This window comes from Dryobates pubescens, chromosome 17, assembly GCF_014839835.1.
Source record: "Dryobates pubescens isolate bDryPub1 chromosome 17, bDryPub1.pri, whole genome shotgun sequence".
Taxonomy (NCBI): Eukaryota; Metazoa; Chordata; class Aves; order Piciformes; family Picidae; genus Dryobates; species Dryobates pubescens.
In genome coordinates this window covers 21,355,643-21,377,554 of record NC_071628.1, presented here as the reverse complement: position 1 = coordinate 21,377,554, position 21,912 = coordinate 21,355,643, and the positions used below count along the sequence as shown (strand labels likewise).

Here is a 21,912-nt window from a genome sequence, read left to right as displayed (position 1 = left end):
GGGCGCGCGGTGGGCGGGGCCTCAGGTCATGTGAGTGGCGGCGTAAGCGCCCCCTGCTGCCCCGGAAGTGCCTGGTCCGGTGGCGGCGGCGGCGGGAGCGGAGTAGCGGGGACCGCGCCCATGTCGGGCTTCGACACCAACCCGTTCGCCGACCCGGTGGACATCAATCCCTTCCAGGTTAGGCGGTGGGGGCTGTGTGGTTCTTTCTATCGCCCTGTCCGGCCCTCCCTTCCCTTCTGCGCTCCCGGGACCGCCGCCGGCGGGACGTGGCACTGAGTGAAGCGTCGCTGCCCAATCGTGGCGTCGCTTTGCCGTACCACGGCCAATCAGGGAGAGGGGGCGGGATTATGCTGCGGCCGGGACACCCCTCACCGAGACCTGCACCCTACCCCGGGGCCGTGCTGCCCCCGTTTCGCTTACCCGCCTCTGCCCGCATGTGCTCCGGCCCCGCTGTGACCCAGCCGCGACACCCTCCGGCCAGACCTTTCCCGCCGTTCCTCCCCGCAGCCTCCTTTTCCCCTCCGTTCGAGGATGGGGTTCGCCTCGTCCTGAGCTCGGGCCCCCGCTCGCTGCGGGGAGGGGGCTCAGCGCCATCGGGCCGCCCCTCTCTCCGGGGCTGCCGATGTGGTGGGGTTGGAACCACCCCGACCAGGAGACTGCTCTGGGTCGGGTTCGCGGCGGTCGGACCGGCTGCCGGGCCCGGTTGGGGGCTGATTTTAACGCCGCGGAACGTCGGCTCTTAAACCCGAGTCTGCAAGGCCAAACGCAGCTTTTGGCAGTGGGTTGCAAGAGCCCTTGAGAAACTTTGCTCACTTTCCCTGCGGGATTAACCTCCATGCTGGAAGCGTGGGGTCATTACGTAGGGAATTGGCCAGGAATAGTCTCTTGTACCTGATGTACGTGGGAGGAGTGTGTAAAGAAGCGTCCAGGCTTTGACTTCCATCAGTGGGCTGCTGTAGGTGCTGCTGGAGCCTTGCTGCTTGGCTGGGATGTGATCTGCAGGAAGGGGCTGTGCCCTGACCTCCGATTCCATGGCCAAGCCAAAGTGAAACTTTGTTGAGTGTTTTCTGTGAAAACGTAGAGCCCTACAGAAAAGACCTCTTAAGATCAAGTCTGACCTTCTGCCCCACACCTCCAGGACCACTGGACCATGTCCCAGAGTGCCACATCTACGATTTTGAAGAATCAAAGCAAATCCAGAAGGAAAAATATCCTCTCTTCCCCCTCACCTTCGTTTTCACCCCCTCTCCTGCATCTCAGGAAGGCTTTGGTTGTCTGTGTTCCTGAAATACTCCAGCAGTGGTGGGGGGGGAACAGAGGGTGGCTCAGACGTACAGGTCAGCATTTACTGCTTCAGTGCTGAGGAAGTAACTATGCTTCTGCTTCATGCCCATTAAAGCTGTCCTGGTATCTGCCTGAGCAGGGCTGTGCTCTTTACTCACTGTTCAAACAAGAGAGCTTGGGCACAGATTACAACAGGTAGCTCTGATGTCAGCCTGGCTCCTGCCTGCGAGGACAGACGTACCCTGTGCCCCGCAGTGTCCCTGCAGTCGGCCGAAGGCTTGCTGCAGCTGGGCTTTGTGGCAGGTTTTATAGCCTCTCCGTGGCAGTGGCTCCACTGTTGTTGAGAGAAAACTCCCCCCTGGTCGTCATCAGCTGGACAGGAGGAATCTCTGAACGCTGCTGCCCGCAGCCTTGGAGTCTCTGTGGTTAGCACATGGCCCTGCCCGTGCTCCTGTAAAGCTGGTGAAACAAGCCTTTCTCCGCCAGGGTTCGGATCCATCGGCGGTCTCGCTGCTCTGCAGGGCTGGGGGGACCAGTTTGGCTGCCCCACAGGCGCTGACATCCCCTTCCACACGCTCTGGAGATCTCTGGCAGTGTCTTCACCCTCCCAGCCTTGTCGCGCTGATGAGTATCTCTTGGGCAGAGCACCAGGGTTGTCTTTCCTTGTTGAGGTTCCCAGTGCTCTGTGCTCCGCCAATCCTGACAGATCTTTGCCTTTTTAGGAGGCTTTGTTCGTGGTGTTCAATAAGCTGGATGTAAAGGAAGCTCTTGTGGTCCTACTAAAAATATCTCTGGCTTTTCTTCCTGTTACTTATTGTAACCAGTTAATGAGAGATGATTAACTGCCTTCGTTTATTCAGTAACCTGCTGTAAGCGGCAGCTACCCCCAGAACTTTGATGCAAGCTTCAGACAGGGCTGGAAATGTCCATCCTCTAGAGAGATCAAGAACAAAACCCCTTGGGGTTTCTCTCAGTGCATCTTCCAGGCAGTGATGCTGCTTTTGAGGTCTGGCTGACTGCAGGGCTGGTGATATCTGGGGGCAGTTACTGTGATATTTGGACACCTATGTTAAATTCTCGGTGACTCTCATTCAAGTTCTCTTGCCTTCATGCCATCTAGAGTGGCATCTCATCCTGTTTTGCTTGCTTGACCTGTGGGAACAGAAAGGAATGGCAGAATGGGATTTCTGGCACCAGCTCTGTCAGCTGGCATGGGTGCAGCTCGGTGCTTGCTTTAAACGCTGCATCTGGAAGCAGTTTTAGTCTTAATCTTTAATCCCATGGCAGTGCAGTTTGGTCCAAACACGAAATTATCTTGCCCTGGGGAATGGGAGATGGTGAAAAATGACCTTGTGTATCCCTGCTGCGTGAGGAAGGGCAGCAAATGGGGATATGATGGCTGGTGTTCTGCAGCTCACTCTAAAAGTTGACCTGTGAGCACAAAGTTTGTGGTTGGACCTGCTTGGTAGATCAGATGGAGAAGTAAGAAAGAGAGCCTTCAGGTGCTCAGGCTCTTCCTAAGTGACCTGAATTTAGCTGAGGATCCAAAGGACTAAGCCCTCTCTGAAAAGAAAGGTGCATGGCAACTTGAGAGCTCATACCTCCTCCTTGGTAGTGTGGCTTCAAGGGGTTCAGCAGCTGAATTAACTCTCTGCCTCCATGTTTCACAGCAACAAAGCTGCTGAGGGGCCTGGAGAACAGGTCTGGTGAAGAGCAGCTGAGGGAACTGGGGGTTGTTTAGTCTGGAGAAGACTGAGAGTGAACCTAATTGCTCTTTACAGCTCCCTGAAAGGAGGTTGGAATGAGGTGGGAGTTGGTCTCTTCTCCCATGCAACAAGCGACAGGACAAGAGGAAATGGCCTCAAGTTGCACCAGGGGGGTTTAGGTTGGAGATGAGGAAAAATCTCTTTGCTGTGAGAGTGGAATAGGCTGCCCAGGGAGGTGGTGGAGTCACCATTCTTGGAGATACTCAAGAAACATGTGGCCATGGGTTAGTAGCCATGGTGGTGCTAGCCTGATGGTTGGACTTGATGGTCTTTGAGATCTTTTCTGACCCAAACATGATAAAGGATCAGACCACTGCTCATTTCAAGAGGGCCAACTGCCTTTTGCTTTGTAGCTTGCAGAAAACTCTGAGATCTGAAGCTTCTGGGCACCTTCTCATTCACACAGGCTCACAGGATGTCAGGGGTTGGAAAGGACCCCTGGAGATCTTCCAGTCCAACCCCCTGCCAGAGCAGGAGCACTTAGTGCAGGTCACACAGGAATGCATCCAGATGGATCTTTAAAGTCTCCAGAGAAGGAGACTCCACAACCTCTCTGGGCAGCCTGCTCCAGTGTTCTGTGACCCTCACAGTGAAGAAGTTCCTCCTTGAGTTCTCATCCATTGCCCCTTGTCCTATCCCAGGGTGCAAGTGAGCAGAGCCTGTCCCTGTCCCTTCTTTCCTGACACCCAGGCCCCAGGTATTTATTAAATCCCCTCTCAGTCTTCTCTTCTCCAGACTAAACAGGCCCAGGTCTCAGCCTCTGCTCACCAGGCAGTGCTCCAGTCCCTTCCTCATCCTTGCAGCCCTCTGTTGGACCCTCTCCAGCAGATCCCAGTCCTTCTTGAATTGGAGAGCCCACAAATGGATGTAATATTCCAGGTGGGGCCTCACCAGGGCAGAGTAGAGGGGGAGGAGAACTCCCTTGACCTGCTGGCCCCACTCCTCTTAATACACCCCAGAATCCCACTGGCCTTCCCCTCCTCTGCCTCTCTGGTGCTCGCTCATCCTTCACGCGCCGCAGCCCAGGCGTGCGGAAGCTGCCGCCTTTCTGCCACCCTCTGTTTCACAGCTGCTCTTTTCCTTCCTGCCCTCCCCAGGCCACAGAGGCACATGTCATGTGCAGGCACACTGGAGCTTGGCTGCAGAGCCTCTCTGCTCCCTGGGTGACTGTTTCAGCCACGCTTGCACAACAGCTGGTCAGACCGAGCTGCCTTGCCGTGGCTGGGCTGCCTCCTGAAGCCACTGACTGGTTTGAAAGCTACACATGAAGATAAGAGGTTGTCTCCCTTGGAGATCAAACCATTCTGCAGCTGGAAGCTGTGGTGCTGCTCCCACTGCCCTGCTCAGCCCCCCAGCAGCCTGCCCTTTCCCTAGCAGTGCTGCGCTGATGAGCCTCCAGTTAAGTCACAGTCTCACAGTATCACCAAGGTTGGAAGAGACCTCAAGGATCATGGAGTCCAACCTGTCCCCACAGACCTCATGACTAGACCATGGCACCAAGGGCCACATCCAATCCCCTCTTGAACACCTCCAGGGATGGGGACTCCACCACCTCCCTGGGCAGCACATCCCAATGGCTAACAACTCTCTCTGGGAAGAACTTTCTCCTCACCTCCAGCCTAAACTTCCCCTGGCACAGCTTGAGACTGTGTCCTCTTGTTCTGGTGCTGCATGCTAGAGAGAAGAGACCAACCCCTTCCTGGCTACAGCCTCCCTTCAGGTAGTTGTAGAGAGTAATGAGGTCTCCCCTGAGCCTCCTCTTCTCCAGGCTAAGCAACCCCAGCTCCCTCAGCCTCTCCTCACAGGGCTGTGCTCAAGGCCTCTCCCCAGCCTTGTTGCCCTTCTCTGGACACCTTCAAGTCTCTCAATGTCCTTCCTAAACTGAGGGGCCCAGAACTGGACACAGCACTCAAGGTGTGGCCTAACCAGTGCAGAGTCCAGGGGCACAATGCCTTCCCTGCTCCTGCTGGCCACACTGTTCCTGATGCAGGCCAGGATGCCCTTGGCCTTGTTGGCCCCCTGGGCACACTGCTGGCTCATGTTCAGGCAGCTGTCACTCAGCACCCCCAGGTCCCTCTCTGTCTGGCAGCTCTCAGCCACTCTGCCCCCAGCCTGTAGCTGTGCCTGGGGTTGCTGTGGCCAAAGTGCAGCCCCTGGCCCTTGGACTTGTTGAATGCCATCCTGTTGGCCTCTGTCCATCTGTCCAGCCTGGCAAGGTCCCTCTGCAGAGCCCTTCTGCCCTCTAACAGATCAACTCCTGCTCCCAACCTGGTGTCATTCAGTACCTTTCTGAGCAGAGGTGAGCGATGGGGAGTGGAGAGGCTGCAGAAGAGGGCTACAAAGATGCTGAGGGCCCTGGAACATCTCTCTAATGAGGAAAGACTGGGAGAATTTGGGCTTTGTAGCCTGAAGAAGAGAAGACTGAGAGGGGGATCTTGTAAATGCTTATAAAAACTCCCAGGCTGGGTGTCAGGAGGATGGGGCCAGGCTGTTTGGCAGTGGTGCCCGAGGACAGGACAAGGGGCAGTGGGCACAAACTTGAGCATAAGAAGTTCCACCTAAACCTGAGGAGGAGCTTCTTTACTTGGAGGGTGGTGGAGCACTGGAGCAGCCTGCCCAGAGAGGTGGTGGAGCATTCATCTCTGGAGACTTTCAAAAGCCACCTGGACCTGTTTCTGTGTGACCTCCTCTAGGTGACCCTGCCTCGGTAGGGGGCTTGGACTCTGCCCTCCAGAGGTCGCTTCCAACTTCTGTCACCTTGTGATGGGAAGGGAAAAAATGAGTGTTGAGCCTGGGTAGTGTTTCTCCTTGTTTGTGAGTTACTTCCTCCCAGCCTGACCATTCAGGCTCCTAAAGTGGTTGTACAGCCTTCACTTTCCTCTTCCCTTGCCTTGAAGGGAGTTTCTCTTCCTTGTGCAGTTGTCCTCTGCTGGACTTTGCTCAGTCTGGGATCTCGCCTGGTCTGGATTAAAGGCTATCAGGCTGGCACACAGCAGCTCTCATGCAGTAACTGACCTGTAATCTCGTGTCCAACACCCCAGGCACCTGCAAAACTGGTTAAGTTAAAGCCTCCAGAGGAGCAAGCAGTGAGGTAAAACCTGTGCCTGGACTCCTCTGAGCCCTCGGCTCCAGCGCGGTCGTTCTGCTGGGGCTGCTTCCTGGCCAGCATCTGAATCCTCCCCGTCTGAGATGCCTGAGCCTGGGGTGATTCACAAACTAGTGCAACCTGTTGCGTGGGGAGTGCCTTGCCATGGGAGGAGAGGGCTGAAGTTACTCATTAACTGTTCTGTAGGCATCTGGCTCAGCAGAAGGCTGCGCTCCAAGCCCAGGGAATGGCTCCAGCAGCTTTCCAACCGAGCGACTTCCCTGCAGCCCCTGCACGCCTCGGCTGCTCCCTCCCCTTGCAGCCTGCCTCGTTTCTCACCTCATTAACCACCAAATTAAAATCAGTGATCTTGAGAGGCAGGTTACTGAGGGAGGCAAGGGTAAAAAGCCACAAGGGTTTTTGGGGGCTTTTTGGTTTGGTTACTGTTTTGTCCCTGGCCAGCTCTCAGGTTGCCAGGCTGTTCTCCCAGGAGGATTTCCAAGCTGAGCAAGTACCTTGTTTCTCTGCTGAGTGGGGAGAGGAGCACTCCAGAGGTTCCAAGAGTGCCTGTGAAAGGAGGGATCTTTTGTGGGAAGCAGTGTGGAGAAAGGAAGGAATAAAATCTACCTGAATGCAGCTGTTGTGCCAACAGTAACTGGAGTCACACCTCTGGCTTAGCTTCCTTGGGAGTTTGCAGAGAGTCCCAGCATGGTGGGGCTTGGAAAGGATCTCTCTGCATCATCCAGTCCACCCCCACTGCTAGAATGGGCGTCACCCAGAGCAGCCTGCCCAGCATCACAAGGGACAGGTGGGTTTGGAATCTCTCCACAGAAGGAGACTCCACAGCCTCTCTGGGCAGCCTGCTCCAGGCCTCCAGCAGCCTCACACCAAACAAGTTTCTCCTCGTCTTCAGATGGAGCCTTTTGGCATGCCCATTGCCCCTTGTCCTCTCACTGACAAGAGTCTGGCCTCATCCTCTTGCCCCCAGCCCTTTAGCTCTTGCTGAGCATTGCTCAGATCCCCTCTGGGGCTGCTCTTCTCCAGGCTCAACAGCTCCAGAAGTTTCAGCCTTTCCTCCTCACAGTGATGCTTCAGGTTCCTCAGTGTCTTCATAGCCTTTCTGGACTCTCTCCAGTAGTTCCCTGCCCCTTTTGAACTGGGGAGGCCAGAGCTGGACCCAGGACTCCAGCTGTGGCCTCAGTGGGGTAGGAGAAGCTCCTTTGAGCTGCTGGTTTTTCCTTTTTGGACAATCATTGGCATTTCAGCTTGGTGGTCTGAATGCCCCACGGGGCAGCTGACACCTCAGCCAGGCCCAGTTGGACCTGGAAACTCATTCTGGGAGGCTTTGCTGTGCTGTGGGGATCCTTGCCCACGAGGGAGGTTTGGGAGGTGGTCCTGGATGTCCAGCAGTGTTCTGTCTGTGGATGAATGAATTCCTGTCCCACTTGGAGTCCCTGGAAGTTAGGAATAACTCACTGTAGGCAAGCAGTAACTGAGTGTAGCAGCATCCCAGCTTGTAGCTGGGCAGAGAGACTTAAAAGGAGGCTGGAGTGAGGTGGGGGTTGGTCTCTTTCTCCCTGGTATCAAGTGATAGAACAAAAGGAAATGGCCTGAAGTTGTGCCAGGGCAGGGTTAGCTTGGAGATTAGGGACAACTTCTTCACTGAAAGAGTGGTCAGGGATTGGAGCTGGCTGCCCAGGGTGTTGAAAAAATGTGTAGACATGGCAGTTTGAGTCATGGTTGCATGGCCATGGTGGTGCTGGGTTGATGGTTGGACTCAGTGACCTCAGAGGTCTGTGCCAGTGAAAGCAATTGTGTGGTCCCATGCCCTGTGCCTGATGCTGATTTGGTTTTGCTCTCTCTCTCCTCGCAGGACCCCTCGGTGACCCAGCTCACAAATGCCAGCCAAAGTGGCTTGGATGAGTTCAACCCCTTCACTGAGAGCTCCCAGCTGGTAAGTGCCACATCCCCTTACACTGAGTGTCTTGGTGGTGAGAGCCCTTTGTAGGTGCAGCTTAAGAGAAAGAGAGGGAAGCTCTGGCAGCTGATTCTGCCACGGGCCTTGCAGCCGGTTGTGGCAGCGTGGCAAAGCTGCAAGCAACTGCTCCTGCACTGGGGTACTCAGTAACTCCCAGCTGGAGCTTTCTGCTGCCATGGAACAGCTTCTCTCAGATGCGCTGCTGCCTGGTGGTGAAGCTTTCTGAAGTGTGAAGGGGGCAGATGTTTTGTGGCAGGGCACAGCGATACTGATTTGCTCCCCGGGCTGGGAGCTGCGCTGCTGCGCTGATGCCACTGGTGGAGGGCTGTGAGAGCTTTGTGCTGCTTTCCTGGCTGCTGCCAGGGGTGAGGTGGGAAATGGAGAGCAGGAAACCAGAGCAGAGCAATGCTTGTGGTTTAAACAACTGATCCAAATCATAGAAGCAGGCTGGTTTGGGTTGGAAAGGACCTTAGAGATCATCTAGTTCACAGTATCACCAAGGTTGGAAGAGACCTCGAGGATCACAGAGTCCAACCTGTCCCCACAGACCTCATGACTAGACCATGGCACCAAGGGCCACATCCAATCCCCTCTTGAACACCTCCAGGGATGGGGACTCCACCACCTCCCTGGGCAGCACATCCCAATGGCTAACAACTCTCTCTGGGAAGAACTTTCTCCTCACCTCCAGCCTAAACCTCCCCTGGCACAGCTTGAGACTGTGTCCTCTTGTTCTGGTGCTGGTTGCCTGGGAGAAGAGACCAACCCCCTCCTGGCTACAACCTCCCTTCAGGGAGTTGTAGAGGGCAATGAGGTCTCCCCTGAGCCTCCTCTTCTCCAGGCTAAGCAACCCCAGCTCCCTCAGCCTCTCCTCACAGGGCTGTGCTCAAGGCCTCTCCCCAGCCTTGTTGCCCTTCTCTGGACACCTTCAAGTCTCTCAATGTCCTTCCTAAACTGAGGGGCCCAGAACTGGACACAGCACTCAAGGTGTGGCCTAACCAGTGCAGAGCCCAGGGGCACAATGACTTCCCTGCTCCTGCTGGCCACACTGTTCCTGATGCAGGCCAGGATGCCCTTGGCCTTGTTGGCCCCCTGGGTGCACTGCTGGCTCATGTTTAGGCAGCTGTCACTCAGCACCCCCAGGTCCCTCTCTGTTTGGCAGCTCTCAGCCACTCTGCCCCCACCCTGTAGCTGTGCCTGGGGTTGCTGTGGCCAAAGTGCAGCCCCTGGCCCTTGGACTTGTTGAATGCCATCCTGTTGGCCTCTGCCCATTTGTCCAGCCTGGCAAGGTCCCTCTGCAGAGCCCTTCTGCCCTCTAACTGACCAACCTCTGCTCCCAGCTTGGTGCCATCTGCACACTTGCTGCTGACTGACTCCCTCCCCTCATCCGGATCAGCAATGAAGATGTTAAAGAGCACAGGGCCCAGCACTGATCCCTGGGGCACACTGCTGGTGCCTGGCTGCCAGCTGGCTGTGGCACCATTCACCACCACTCTCTGGGCTCAGCCTCCAGCCAGTTCCTAACCCAGCTCAGAGAGCTGCTGTCCAAGCCAGGGGCTGACAGCTTGGCCAGCAGTTTGCTGGGGGGGACAGTGTCAAAGGCCTTGCTGAAGTCCAGGCAGAGGCTCCAAGCCCTGCTGCCATGGGCAGGGACACCTTCCACTAGAGCAGGTTGTTCAAGGCTCCATCCAACCTGGCTTTTAACACTTCCAGTCTTGGAGCCTCCGAAACTTCTCTGGACAGCCTCTTCCAGTGCCTCACCAAGCTCATGGGGATGTTCTTCCTAATGTCCCATTTAATGTGAGCTCCTTCCAACCTGAAGCTATCACCCTTTGTCCTGTCACTCCATGCCTTTGTAAGAGGCCCTCTCCAGCTCTCCTGTAGCCCCCTGCAAATAGGGGAAGGCCACTCTAAGGTCTCCCTGGACCTACTCTTCTCCATGCTGAACAAACCCAACTCTCTCAGCCTGGCCTCACAGCTTCCATTGCTGTGGCCTCCTCTGGCCCTGCTCCAACAGGTGCCTGCCTCTGCTGTGCTGAGGGCTCCAGAGCTGGCCCCAGCACTGCAGGGGTGGGGTCTTAGCAGAGGGGCAGAATCCCCTCCCTGCCCCTGCTGACCCTGGACAGGGCTGGGGCAGGGCTAGGAGCACACAGTGCCAGCTCATGCCCAGCTTCTCACCCCCTAGTACCCCTAAGTCCTTTTCCACAGGGCTGCTCTCCAGCCCTTCATCCCCAGCCTGTGCTGATACCAGGGGTTTCCTCAACCCAGGTGCAGGAGCTTGCCCTTGCCTCCCTTTTTCTCCCTCCTTAGCCTGTTAGCCCTGATCCTGAGGTGCTGGTCCCCCAGCGCCACCGAGGGCCGAACGAGCAGCCGAAGCACACAGAGCTGCTTCCTGCCACTGCTTTCTGGTTTGACAGTGCTAAAGGCTGGGCTGCCCTGTGCTGCAGGGAGCAGCCTGTGATGTCTCTGCCCTGCTGCTTGTGTTCTCTGTGCAGACAAATGCAGCGAGGACGACGCCAGCCACGCAGCCCTCCGGCCACTCGCAGCCCGCTGTCCTGCAGACCTCCGTGGAGCCCACTCCCCAGGTACTGCTGCCTTCCCCAGGGCTGGGCTGGAGAGCAGCAACAAGCTCCAGTGGGCTTTAGGAGGCATGTGGAGGATAGGAGAGGTAGGGGATCCTCTGGGGCTGGGTGTGGGAAGCTGCATGTGTTCTCTTAAACGGGCCTTGGCGAGCAGATGTCCGTGAGGAATCCACACGAGCACCTGTACCTGTCTGACCTCCTGGTCTGGTGGCAGAGCTCTCCCTGCCTTGTGTCCTGTTTGCTCTGCCTTCCCTCTGCAAACACTGAAACGTCCTGGGAATGCTTTGAGCTTAGTTCTGGGGGCTGGTCAGACAGGCTCCTTCCAGGAGCTGTGCATAGCAGAGCTGGCAGGGACCCTCTCACCCACAGAGCAGAGGAGCCAAGGCTGCTAGGAGAAAGGGTCAGCTCTCAGAGCAGCCAACAGGTGGAAGAGATGCTGAAGAGGTGTGGCAGGCAGCTCTCTTGCTTTCCTTTCGAGCCCCTCTCCTAGCTGGGGAGGAAATTGCCCTGGTGAACTCCACAGTCCTGCTCCCTGCTCTGCTGTAAAGAGCCCTTAGAGCAGTGAGGGGAAGTGGGTGGGTGAGGAAGCTGCAAGGAAAGCATAGCTTTGCTGAAGGGAAGGGCACAGAGGTTGGGCAGCAGGCTGGATAGCCCCCTGAAGGTTCCTCCAGTCCTATCTTCCCAGGGGATAAGAGATGAACATCTGGGCAGATTTCTGCCTTGGTCTCAGTTTTGTCCTCCAGCAGGTAAGGCAGGAAGCCTCAAGATGCTTCAGATCAGCCACATGTGTCCAGCTTTCCAATTCTTTCTGCCTTTGCTCCTGTTCCAGGCTGCCATCTGCTGTGTCTGCTGGTGGTTCTGCCACTGCTGTGCTTAGGGAAAGACTGAACCTTTTCCTTTCTCCCTGCTTTAGGCTGTGGCTGCAGCAGCACAAGCTGGGCTCCTTCAGCAGCAGGCAGAGTTAGAGAGGAAGGCAGCAGAGCTGGAGAAGAAGGAAAGGGAACTGCAGAGCAATGCAGCCAGCATTAACCGTGAGTCCTGCTCCCTGGGTGCCCTGCCCGCGGCCTCTGTGCTGCTCTGCCTCTCCTGCCTGGGAAGGGTTTGATGGGAGGCTCAGCCAGGCCAAGGGTACACAGCTTTTGAAGGAGCCCTGGGCCCTTCCTCTAGCCCTTCACTGCTGTGGCAGCCCTCCTGGGCCTGCACCTGCCATCCCATAGCCGACAGAGTGGGAAACAAGCTGAGAGCTGCTGGAGAGCAGCTCTGGGGGGTGCCCTCTCCCCGGGGGCACGCTGGCAGCGCCTGCCTTTGACTGCTTTCAGTGTCTGTGGTGCTGCCAGGTCAGGGCTTGCTCAAAGCTCACAGCTGGCCTCTTCCAAGGCTGCCATGCCAGTGTGTCTGGAGGGCTGCTTGCAACTCCTGGCCTGTGAATGGGTCCCTCCAGGAGGGAAGAGCAAGGTGAAGAGCTGTTCCTTCCTCCCGTCCGCAGCGAGGCAAAACAATTGGCCACCTCTGCCCAAGAAGTGTCCCATCAAGCCCTGCTTCTATCAGGATTTCTCTGCAGACATCCCAGCTGACTACCAGAGGACATGCAAGATGCTCTATTACTTGTGGATGTGTGAGTACCAGCTTGGAGCTGCAGGCAAAACTCCTCCTAAGAGGATTCCTAGGGGTTGGTGCTGGGACCGGTGCTGTTGAGCATCTTTGCTGGAGATGAGTGGGATTGAGGCACCCTCAGCAAGCTTGCCAGCAACAGCAAGCTGAGTGCTGTGGTTGGACAGGCTGGAGGGAAGGGATGGCATCTAGAGGGTCCTGGACAGGCTGGAGAGGAGGGGCCAGTGCCAACTTTCTGAAGTTCAACAAGGCAAAGTACAAGGTGCTGCACCTGGGGCAAGGCAATCCCAAACACAGATTCAGGCTGGGTGGAGAGTGGATAAGAGAGCAGCCCTGCAGAGAAGGATTTGGGAGTGCTGGGGGGTGAAAAGCTGGGCATGAGCTGGCACCATGTGTGCCTGGGCAAACCCTGTCCTGGGCTGATCCCCAACAGCACGGGCAGCAGGGGCAGGGAGGGGATTCTGCCCCTCTGCTGAGACTCCACTTGCAGTGCTGGGGCCAGCTCTGGAGTCCTCAGCACAGCAGAGACAGGGACCTGGTGGAGCAGGGCCACAGGATGTCACAGCAATGATGTTAGGGCTGGAAGCCCTCTGCTGTGAGGCCAGGCTGAGAGAGGTGGGGTTGTTCAGCATGGAGAAGAGAGGGTCCAGGGAGACCTTAGAGTGGCCTTCCCATATTTGCAGGGGGCTACAGGAGAGCTGGAGAGGGACTTTTTACAAAGGCATGGAGTGACAGGGCCAAGGGTAGTGGCTTCAAACTGGAAGAAGCTCAGTTTAGGTTGGGCTCTAGGATGGAATTCTTCCCCATGAGATTGGTGAGGCACTGGAAGAGGCTGTCCAGAGAAGTTGTGGAAACTTCAAGACTGGAAGTGTTAAAAGCCAGGTTGGATGGGGCCTTGCACAACCTGCTCTAGTGGCAGGTGTCCCTGCCCATGGCAGGGGAGGGCTTGGAACTAGATGGTCTTTAAGGTCCTTTCCAACCCAAACCAGCCTGCTTCTGTGGTTCTGCCTCAAATGCTGAGCTTGAACCTGCAGTGAATTCTGTGAGGGTAAAATGAGGACTCCTTTATGAAGGCACATGGGAAGAGCTCCAGCTGATCTGTTGGGAATAGGTCATTCACCAGAGAATTTCATTGTCTTTTAGCAGAGGCTTTAACAACTCTCCTGAGCCCCCAGAAGGCAGCAGGTAGCACAGTCCAGAGGGGGGGTGCAGAGTGCCTCAGCTCTGTTTGTCACTTTTTGATGCTCTGCAAAGCTTTGGTTGTAAGCAGCAGGATCAGACTGAGGGGCTTTAGGTTCAGCTCAGTTTTCCTTTCAAGGGAGGGAAGGAAATTAGATTGCCCAAAGGCTCCTTAATTGCTGCACGGCTCCATGTGTGCTCAGGGAGGGATTAGGGCTGCTTGGAGAGGCTTGTGGAGCTTCCCAAGTACTTACTGATGTGTTTTCTCTCTCTCCCACCCCGAGCAGTGCATTCCATCACCCTGCTCCTAAACCTGCTTGCTTGCCTGGCTTGGTTCACAGCCAGCAAGGACAGAGGAGTGGACTTCGGTCTCTCGATCCTGTGGTTGATTTTATTCACCCCCTGTGCCTTCCTCTGCTGGTACCGACCCATCTACAAGGCTTTCAGGCAAGTCCTCTTGGCTTCTGTGCTGGGGAACCTGCCTTCTGGGGGAAGGAGCCCTGGGTTTGTCTCTTCCCATCCTCTCTTGCCCACAGGCTTTTTTCCCAGCTGCCCAGATCAAACCCACTTGTTCCGGAGCCTGTTGCAAGTGTCTGAGAGAACCTGATGGTGAAGAGCTGCTTTCACCTTCCACTCCCCAGCCCAACCACTCCTAGGGCCCAGCCTTTTATTGATTTCTCAGAAACCATTTGGCCTGTAGATGCCAAGGAAGGGAAGGGAGCTGCCTTTGCTTGCCCCACCTTGCTCTGGGCAGCCTGCTGTGTGGCTTTGTGGTGCAGAGTGGGCACCTTTTGAGTGGTGTTGCTGCCTGAGCTCCCTCTGAAACCAGCTCCCCTTAGCAGTTTTTCCCTGCAGGAAGGGCTTTGCTGAATTTGTTGCCTTCCTCTTCGAGGAGGGAGCCTGCCCAGGGATGACATCCACAGGTTTGACTCCTGCTGCCATCTCTCCTGCAGGTCTGACAGCTCCTTCAGCTTCTTCATCTTCTTTTTCATCTTCTTCTGCCAAATAGCAATCTACATCATCCAGGCTGTTGGCATTCCTGGCTGGGGAGACAGGTAAGCTGGGAGTGACAGGCTGCCACCTCACAGCCCTGCCTGCCTGCTCTTCCTCACCACAGCTTTCAGCACTGTGTCTGACAGCTGACTGTTCCTCCTTCCCCTGGCTTGTCTGACTTAATAGGCAGTGTTGGCAGGTCCCAGCTGGGCTGCCTCCCTCTCCCCTCCTGTGCTCTGCCTCCCTCTCCCCTCCTGTGCTCTGCCTCCCTCTCCCCTCCTGTGCTCTGCCTCCCTCTCCCCTCCCTTCCCCCCACAACCTCCTGTGCCGCTGCTGTGGGCCAGTGCAGAGAGGAGCGTGAGGAATCTTCCACACTTCCCCTGCTGCCCTGCCCCTCACTTCAGAGATGGCAGATTCACCCCTTCTCAGCACTGGTGAGGCTACAGCTCAAGTGCTGGCTTCAGTTTTTGGGTCCCTCACTCCAAGAAGGACGTTGAGGTGCTGGAGTGGGTACAGAGAAGGGCAACAAAGCTGGGGGGAAGGGTCTGGAGAGCAGCAGGGCTGGGGAGGAGCGACTGAGGGAACTAGGGGGGTTTAGGCTGGAGAAAAGGAGGCTGAGAGGAGACCTCATTGCTCTCTACAATTCCCTGAAAGGAAGCTGGAGCCAGGGGGTAGTTGGTCTCTTCTTCCTAGGCAAAAGTGACAGGACAAAGAGGGACCAGCCTGAGGTAGTGCCAGGGGAGGCTTAGGTTGGACATTAGAAGAAAATTCTTCTCTGAAAGGGGTCTCTAACCCTGGCACAGGCTGCCCAGGGAGGCAGTTGAATCCCCATCCCTGCAGGTGTTTACAGAGCTGTGGTGCTGAGGGCCATGGTTGAGCCTTGGCAGAGTTAGAGACTGGTTGGACTCCATGAATCTTAAAGGTCTTTTCCAACCAACCCAATTCTGTGATGGAATCACTGAGGTTGGAAAGGACCTCCAGCATCAAGTCCAGCTGTTAACCCAGCACTGCCGAGCTCGCCACTGAACCATGGCCCTCAGCACCACATCCACACTTCTGTGGAGCACCTGCAGGGGTGGTGACTCCACCAGCTCCCTGGGCAGCCTGTTCTGGAGCTTAACCAATTATTCAGTGAGAAGAGTTTCCCTTACAGACAGCCTGAACCTCCCCTGGGCCAGCGTGAGGCTGCTTCCTCTCGTGCTGAGCCTCAAGTGTCAACGGCATCTGCGTGGTGTCGAAACTGAGGCTGCAGCACGGAGTTAAGGACCTCTGACCCAGCAGCTGGGTATGGCTTAGCTCCATACTGCTGTTCCCAGCCTGACTGTGTCCCCAGACCCCACCTGGATTTCTCTCCAGGGTGCTGTCGGTGGGGGCCGTGCAGGGAGGGGTTTATCCTCGCCCTCTCTTGATGGCGTTGTACAGAAGGGTGAGGCTGGGCTTCTGGAGCAGCTCCAACTTGTCCCCTGTGGTGGAAACGGGGGCTTTGGCTGCAGATCAGATCCCCAAGCTGCTGTGAACACTGCAGAGGTTAACTGGCAGTGGCTCTCCTCCTGGGGACCAGCCTGGGGGTGAGGAGCAGGGTGAAACCTCCATCTATTTTTGCGGGCTGCCTGCAGAATGACTCCTGGGCAAAGCTGTCCCTGTGCTGCCTGAGTCATGGGGGACTGGGAGGGAGGGGGGCACTCTGTGTGTGGAGGCTGACTTCAGAGAGCCTGCCTCCAGCTTGCTGCTGTGTTTCCTGCAGCCAGGCCCTGTGTTTATTTTTGGCTGGGGCTTGTGGTGTGCCTTCCGCGTCCTCCCAGCCGGCGCTGCGAGCGGGGGGCGCCTCGGCTTCCTCCACTCCCTCTCTCCTGGTGGCACAGGGCTGGCTGTCTTGCTTCAGCACTTGGAAAGACTCCTTTCTCCAGCACCCAGGAGGGTGTTGAACATCCAGGGGGCTGGAGCCATCTCCCTCTCATGAGGAAAGACAGAGAGAGTTGGTTCTCTTTAGTCTAGTGAAGTGAGTGGGGAACTCATTGGTGCTGATCAGTACTTCACAGAACTGTCAGGGTTGGAAGGGACTTCAAGGATCATCCAGTTCCAACCACCCTCTCCCATGGGCAGGGACACTTTTTCCACTAGATAGGTTGCCCAGAGTCCCATCCAGTCTGGCCTTCAAAGCCTCCAGGCATGAGGCTTCCATCACCACCCTGGGCAACCTGTCCCAGTGTCTCACCACCCTCCTGGGGAGGAACTTCTTCCTCATGCCTAGTTTAACTCTCCCCTCCTCTAGCTTGGATCCATTCCCCCCAGTCCTGTCACTCCCTGACACCCTAAAAAGTCCCTCACCCTCAAGGGTGGGTGTCAGGAGGATGGGGCCAGGCTTTTTTCAGTGGTGCCCAGGGACAGGCCAAGGGGCAGTGGGCACAAACTGCACCATAAGAAGCTCCATCTAAACAGGTGGAGGAATTTTACTGTGAGGGTGGTGGAGCACTGGAACAGGCTGCCCAGAGTGCTGGTGGAACCTTCATCTCTGGAGACATTCAAAAGCCACCTGGACATGTTCCTGTGTGCTAGGTGGACTTGCTCTGGCAGTGGGAGTGGACTCTGATCTCCAGAGGCCCTTTCCAACCCCTACCATTCTGTGATTGTGATTTTGAGTGAGGCCCACTGTGAACTGCCAGTGTCCCCTCTGCCCTTCAACAGCTGCCACTTCCCTCCTTTCTGTAGCTCTCACTTCATCCCCTCCCTTCCTCTTCCTCCCCCTTCCAACACTTACATCCCTAGGCTGCAGAGCTGCCAGCTGATCCCTGCCATGTGAGGTGTTCCAGCCCTGTCTTCACACTACTTGGCTGGGGTTTGTGAAGGTGCTGATGGAAGTGGCACCAAGGGTACTGACTTGGTAGCACCACAGATTGGTTTGGGTTGGAAAAGGCCTCCAAGATCCAAGAGTGCAACTCTTAACCCAACACTGCCAGGTCACCATTGAACCATGTCCCTCAGCATCACATCTGCATGGATTTCAACCCCTCCAGTGTCTCCACCACTGCCCTGGGCAGTCTGTTCCAGGGCTTGAGAACCCTTTCAGGGAACAAATTCTTCCTGATATTCAACCTAAACCTCCCCTGGTGCAACCTGAGACCATTTCTTCTTGTTCTATTACCTGAGAAATTAACCAATCCCCCACCTGGCTCCAACCTCCTTTCAGGGAGTTGTAGAGAGCAATGAGGTCTCCCCTCAGCCTCCTATTCTGCTGGCTGAACAGCCCCAGTTCCCTCAACTGCTCCTCCCCAGCCCTGGTCTCCAGACCCTTCCCCAGCTTGGTTGCCCTTCTCTGGACCTGCTCCAGCCCTCTCAATATCCTTCTTGGAGTGAGGGCTCCAAAACTGAAGCCAGGATTCAAGTTGCAGCCTCAGCAGTGCTGAGTAGAGGAGGCAATCACTTCCCTGCTCCTGCTGGTCCCACTTCTGCTGATTTTGCTGCTGAAGAAGGGGGTGGTGCAGGGGCCAGGGTGAGCTCAATTCTCTTGTGAAGAAGTGCATTGTTTCTCAAAACAATGAGGGACACTCCAGCCCCAACAGAAGCACCTGGACAAGCTCTGGCTCCCTATCTCCACAGCCATTATTAACATTGGGATTCACATGTCCCTGTAAGCTTCCTGCCAAGGCTCCTTGCAGCTCCAGGGGCTGGTGCTTCTCCCTCTGCTCCATCTGCTTACACAGTGCCAGGTTCTACACATTTGCCACAACAACCCCAGGCAGTGCCACAGGCTGGGGACGGAGTGGCTGGAGAGCAGCCAGGCAGAAAGGGACCTGGGGGTAGTGGTTGACAGCAGCTGAACATGAGCCAGCAGTTTGCCCAGGTGACCAAGGCCAATGGCATCCTGGCCTGCATCAGGAACAGTGTGACCAGCAGGAGCAGGGAGGTCATTGTGTCCTGGACTCAGCACTGGTTAGGCCACACCTTGAGTCCTGTGTCCAGTTCTGGGCTCCTCAGTTTAGGAAAGATGTTGAGATGCTGGAAGGTGTCCAGAGAAGGGCAACAAGGTTGGGGAGAGGCCTTGAGCACAGCCCTGTGAGGAGAGGCTGAGGGAGCTGGGGTTGCTTAGCCTGGAGAAGAGGAGGCTCAGGGGAGACCTCATTGCTCTCTTCAACTCCCTGCAGGGAGGTTGTAGCCAGGTGGGGGTTGGTCTCTTCTCCCAGGCACCCAGCAGCAGAACAAGAGGACACAGTCTCAAGCTGTGCCAGGGGAGGTTTAGGCTGGAGGTGAGGAAGAAATTCTTCACAGAGAGAGAGATTTGCCATTGGAATGTGCTGCCCAGGGAGGTGATGGAGTCACCATCATTGGAGGTATCACACAGTCTCACAGTATCACCAAGGTTGGAAGAGACTTCTAGGATCATGGAGTCCAACCTGTCCCCACAGACCTCATGACTAGGCCATGTCACCAAGGGCCACATCCAATCCCCTCCTGAACACCTCCAGGGATGGGGACTCCACCACCTCCCTGGGCAGCACATCCCAATGGCTAACAACTCTCTCTGGGAAGAACTTTCCCCTCACCTCCAGCCTAAACTTCCCCTGGCACAGCTTGAGACTGTGTCCTCTTGTTCTGGTGCTGGTTGCTAGAGAGAAGAGACCAACCCCCTCCTGGCTACAACCTCCCTTCATGGAGTTGGAGAGAGCAATGAGGTCTCCCCTGAGCCTCCTCTTCTCCAGGCTAAGCAACCCCAGCTCCCTCAGCCTCTCCTCACAGGGCTGTGCTCAAGGCCTCTCCCCAGCCTTGTTGCCCTTCTCTGGACACCTTCAAGTCTCTCAATGTCCTTCCTAAGCTGAGGGGCCCAGAACTGGACACAGCACTCAAGGTGTGGTCAAACCAGTGCAGAGTCCAGGGGCACAATGACTTCCCTGCTCCTGCTGGCCACACTATTCCTGATGCAGGCCAGGATGCCCTTGGCCTTGTTGGCCCCCTGGGCACACTGCTGGCTCATGTTCAGGCAGCTGTCACTCAGCACCCCCAGGTCCCTCTCTGTCTGGCAGCTCTCAGCCACTCTGCCCCCAGCCTGTAGCTCTGCATGTGTTTAAGAGCCTGGATGAGGCACTCGGTGCCATGGTTGAGTTGATCAGATGGTGTTGGCTGGCAGGTTGGACTTGATGTTCTTGGAGGCCTTTTCCAGCCTGGTGAATTCAGTGCTGCTGTGGTTGCTGCCAGGCTGGGGGTGCTCAGCCTGCTCTCCCCTCTCTTGCAGCGGGTGGATCGCGGCGCTCTCCGTGGTGGGGGAGAACCTGCCGGTGGCCATCATCATGATGGTGGTGGCAGGCTTCTTCACACTCTGTGCCGTCCTCTCCCTCTTCCTCCTCAAGCAGGTGAGTGCCTCACAGCCCTCAGCTCAGCCTCCCCTCCCCCCCACCTAAGTCAGGCAGCTCCCACCTCCTGTCAGGCAGCTGGGGATCAGCTTTGTGAAGATGGAAGGGGGCCGACGAGAAGGCTGCAGAGAGACTGTTTGCAAAGGCCTGCAGGGACAGGCCCAGGGGCAATGGCTTCAAACTGGAGCAGAGCAGATGGAGATTGGAGGTCAGGAACAAGTTCTCCACCAGGATGGTAGTGAAACAGTGGAACAGGTTGTCCAGGGGAGGTGGTTGGGGTCCCATCCCTGGAGATACTCAAGGTGAGGCTGGACAGGACTGCAGACAGCCTGATCTAATTAGGGCTGCCCCTGCTGATTTGGACTGGATGACCTCTGGAGGTCCTTTCCAACCCAAACCATTCTGTGATTTTATGAACTGGGGCACTTTCAATGAAGGTAGTTTGCTTGTGCTTCCTGGCTCCATGACAAGTGGCTTGAAGGGGACCTGCAGGTGGGAAAGTGGCCTTTGAAGAAGCAGTAAGAGGCAGAGGTCCATTAGATTGAAGGAGGACATCTTGCTGCCTTGGTTGTTGCCCAAAGAAGGAGGCCACTGAGGTCCCAAATGCCACCCTCAGCAAACATGGAGATGTTTGCACCTCCTTTTAGCTTCAGTCTGTCCAGAATTGCTTGAGCAGAGAAGAGCATTGCTCTGTTCATATAGCCAGGGCTTTACAGTCCCTACTACCCCAATGCTGTGGGACTTCTCCAAGCCTGGTGGGATCCAGCTGCCTCCTAGGCAGACACAAAGCTCCCCATCCTCCTTCTGATGGAGCACACCAGGGTTGCATTTCTGCAATGAGCAGCAGAAATGTTGCTTTGGGGAAAGCAAGGACAGGCTGGGCTGGTCCTATTTCTGTTGCTTCCTCTTCCTTTCCCCTCTAAATTGTCTCTTGGAAGGAGGTAACTGCTGCTTGTTTTGCAGGCACTTTCAGGTCCTGTCTGTAAATGCAAGGGTTAAGTGTCCACACCACCCTAGTGCATGCAGAGGAGTTTTGGTGTGATACCCACTGTCTGGTATCCCCATTTTCCAACACAGGAGGGTCTCCTGAAGTCCACAGCATCCTGTGGAGGAGGAACTGCTTTAATGTAAGGGTAGTGGAGCACTGGAGCAAGCTGTCCAGAGGGGTGGTGGAGTCTCCATCTCTGGAGACATTCAAAACCCAGCTGGATGTGTTCCTTTGTGACCTTCTTTAGGTGAACCTGCCTTGGCAAGGGGATGTTAGACTCAGTCTTCAGAGGTCACTTCCAGCCCCATTCTGTGTTCTGAGTGAGGCATGTTTGCATGTTTTTGCCTACTGTGAACTGCCAGTGTCCCCCCTGCCCCTTCCCTTCAACAGCTGCCACTTCCCTCCATTCTGTAGCTCTCACTTCATCCCTCCCTTCCTCTTCCTCCTCCTTCCAGCACTTAACATCCCTAGGCTGCAGAGCTGTCAGCTGATCCCTGCCATGTGGTGTTTCAGCCCTGTCTTCACACTACTTGGCTGGGGTTTGTGAAGGTGCTGATGGAAGTGGCACCAAGGGTACTGATTTGGTAGCACCACAGATTGGTTTGGGTTGGAAAAGGCCTCCAAGATCCAAGAGTGCAACCATTAGCACTGCCAGGTCACCACTAAACCATGTCCCCCAGCATCACATGAGATGGAACTGGCTCTAGCTACCAAAAGAGCTGATTAGGCACAGGGAGGTGGAGCTGGCTCTAGCTACCAAGAGCTGGCTAGGCACAGGGAGGTGGAGCTGGCTCTAGCTACCAAGAGCTGGTTAGGCACAAGGAGGTGGAGCTGGCTCTAGCTACCACGAGCTGGTTAGGCACAGGGAGGAGGCAGCAGGAGCTGGGGAGTCAGCCCAGTGCTGCCCCCTGATTTTTCTCGTCCTTTCTGGTTCCCCAGGTGCATTCCTTGTACCGCCGCACGGGGGCCAGTTTCCAAAGGGCCCAGGAAGAGTTCTCCCAAGGCATCCTTACCAACAGGAGCTTCCAGACCGCTGCCGCCGGGGCCGCCTCGGCCGCCGCACAGAACGCGTTCCGGGGCAACTAGGACCCTGCCGGGGGG

At 56.2% G+C, this 21,912-nt stretch overlaps 1 protein-coding gene across 1 annotated transcript; it reads left to right on the top strand.

The window, feature by feature from the left end:
- The first annotated feature begins 82 nt into the window (after window positions 1-82).
- SCAMP2 (secretory carrier membrane protein 2) lies at window positions 83-21,912 on the top strand. The gene is made up of 9 exons (XM_054169061.1): window positions 83-177; window positions 8,009-8,089; window positions 10,609-10,698; window positions 11,609-11,726; window positions 12,182-12,310; window positions 13,773-13,932; window positions 14,439-14,540; window positions 19,706-19,823; window positions 21,751-21,912. Exons 1-9 carry the CDS (start codon window positions 121-123, stop codon window positions 21,895-21,897), a joined length of 1,002 nt encoding a protein of 333 aa, XP_054025036.1. The 5' UTR covers window positions 83-120; the 3' UTR covers window positions 21,898-21,912.

Coding starts and splice junctions, on each gene's coding strand:
- SCAMP2 (XM_054169061.1), top strand. CDS start 121: ATGTCGGGCTTCGACACCAACCCGTTCGCCGACCCGGTGGACATCAAT. Junction 8,090..10,608: donor TCACTGAGAGCTCCCAGCTG/GTAAGTGCCACA, acceptor TTCTCTGTGCAG/ACAAATGCAGCGAGGACGAC. Junction 14,541..19,705: donor ATTCCTGGCTGGGGAGACAG/GTAAGCTGGGAG, acceptor CCTCTCTTGCAG/CGGGTGGATCGCGGCGCTCT.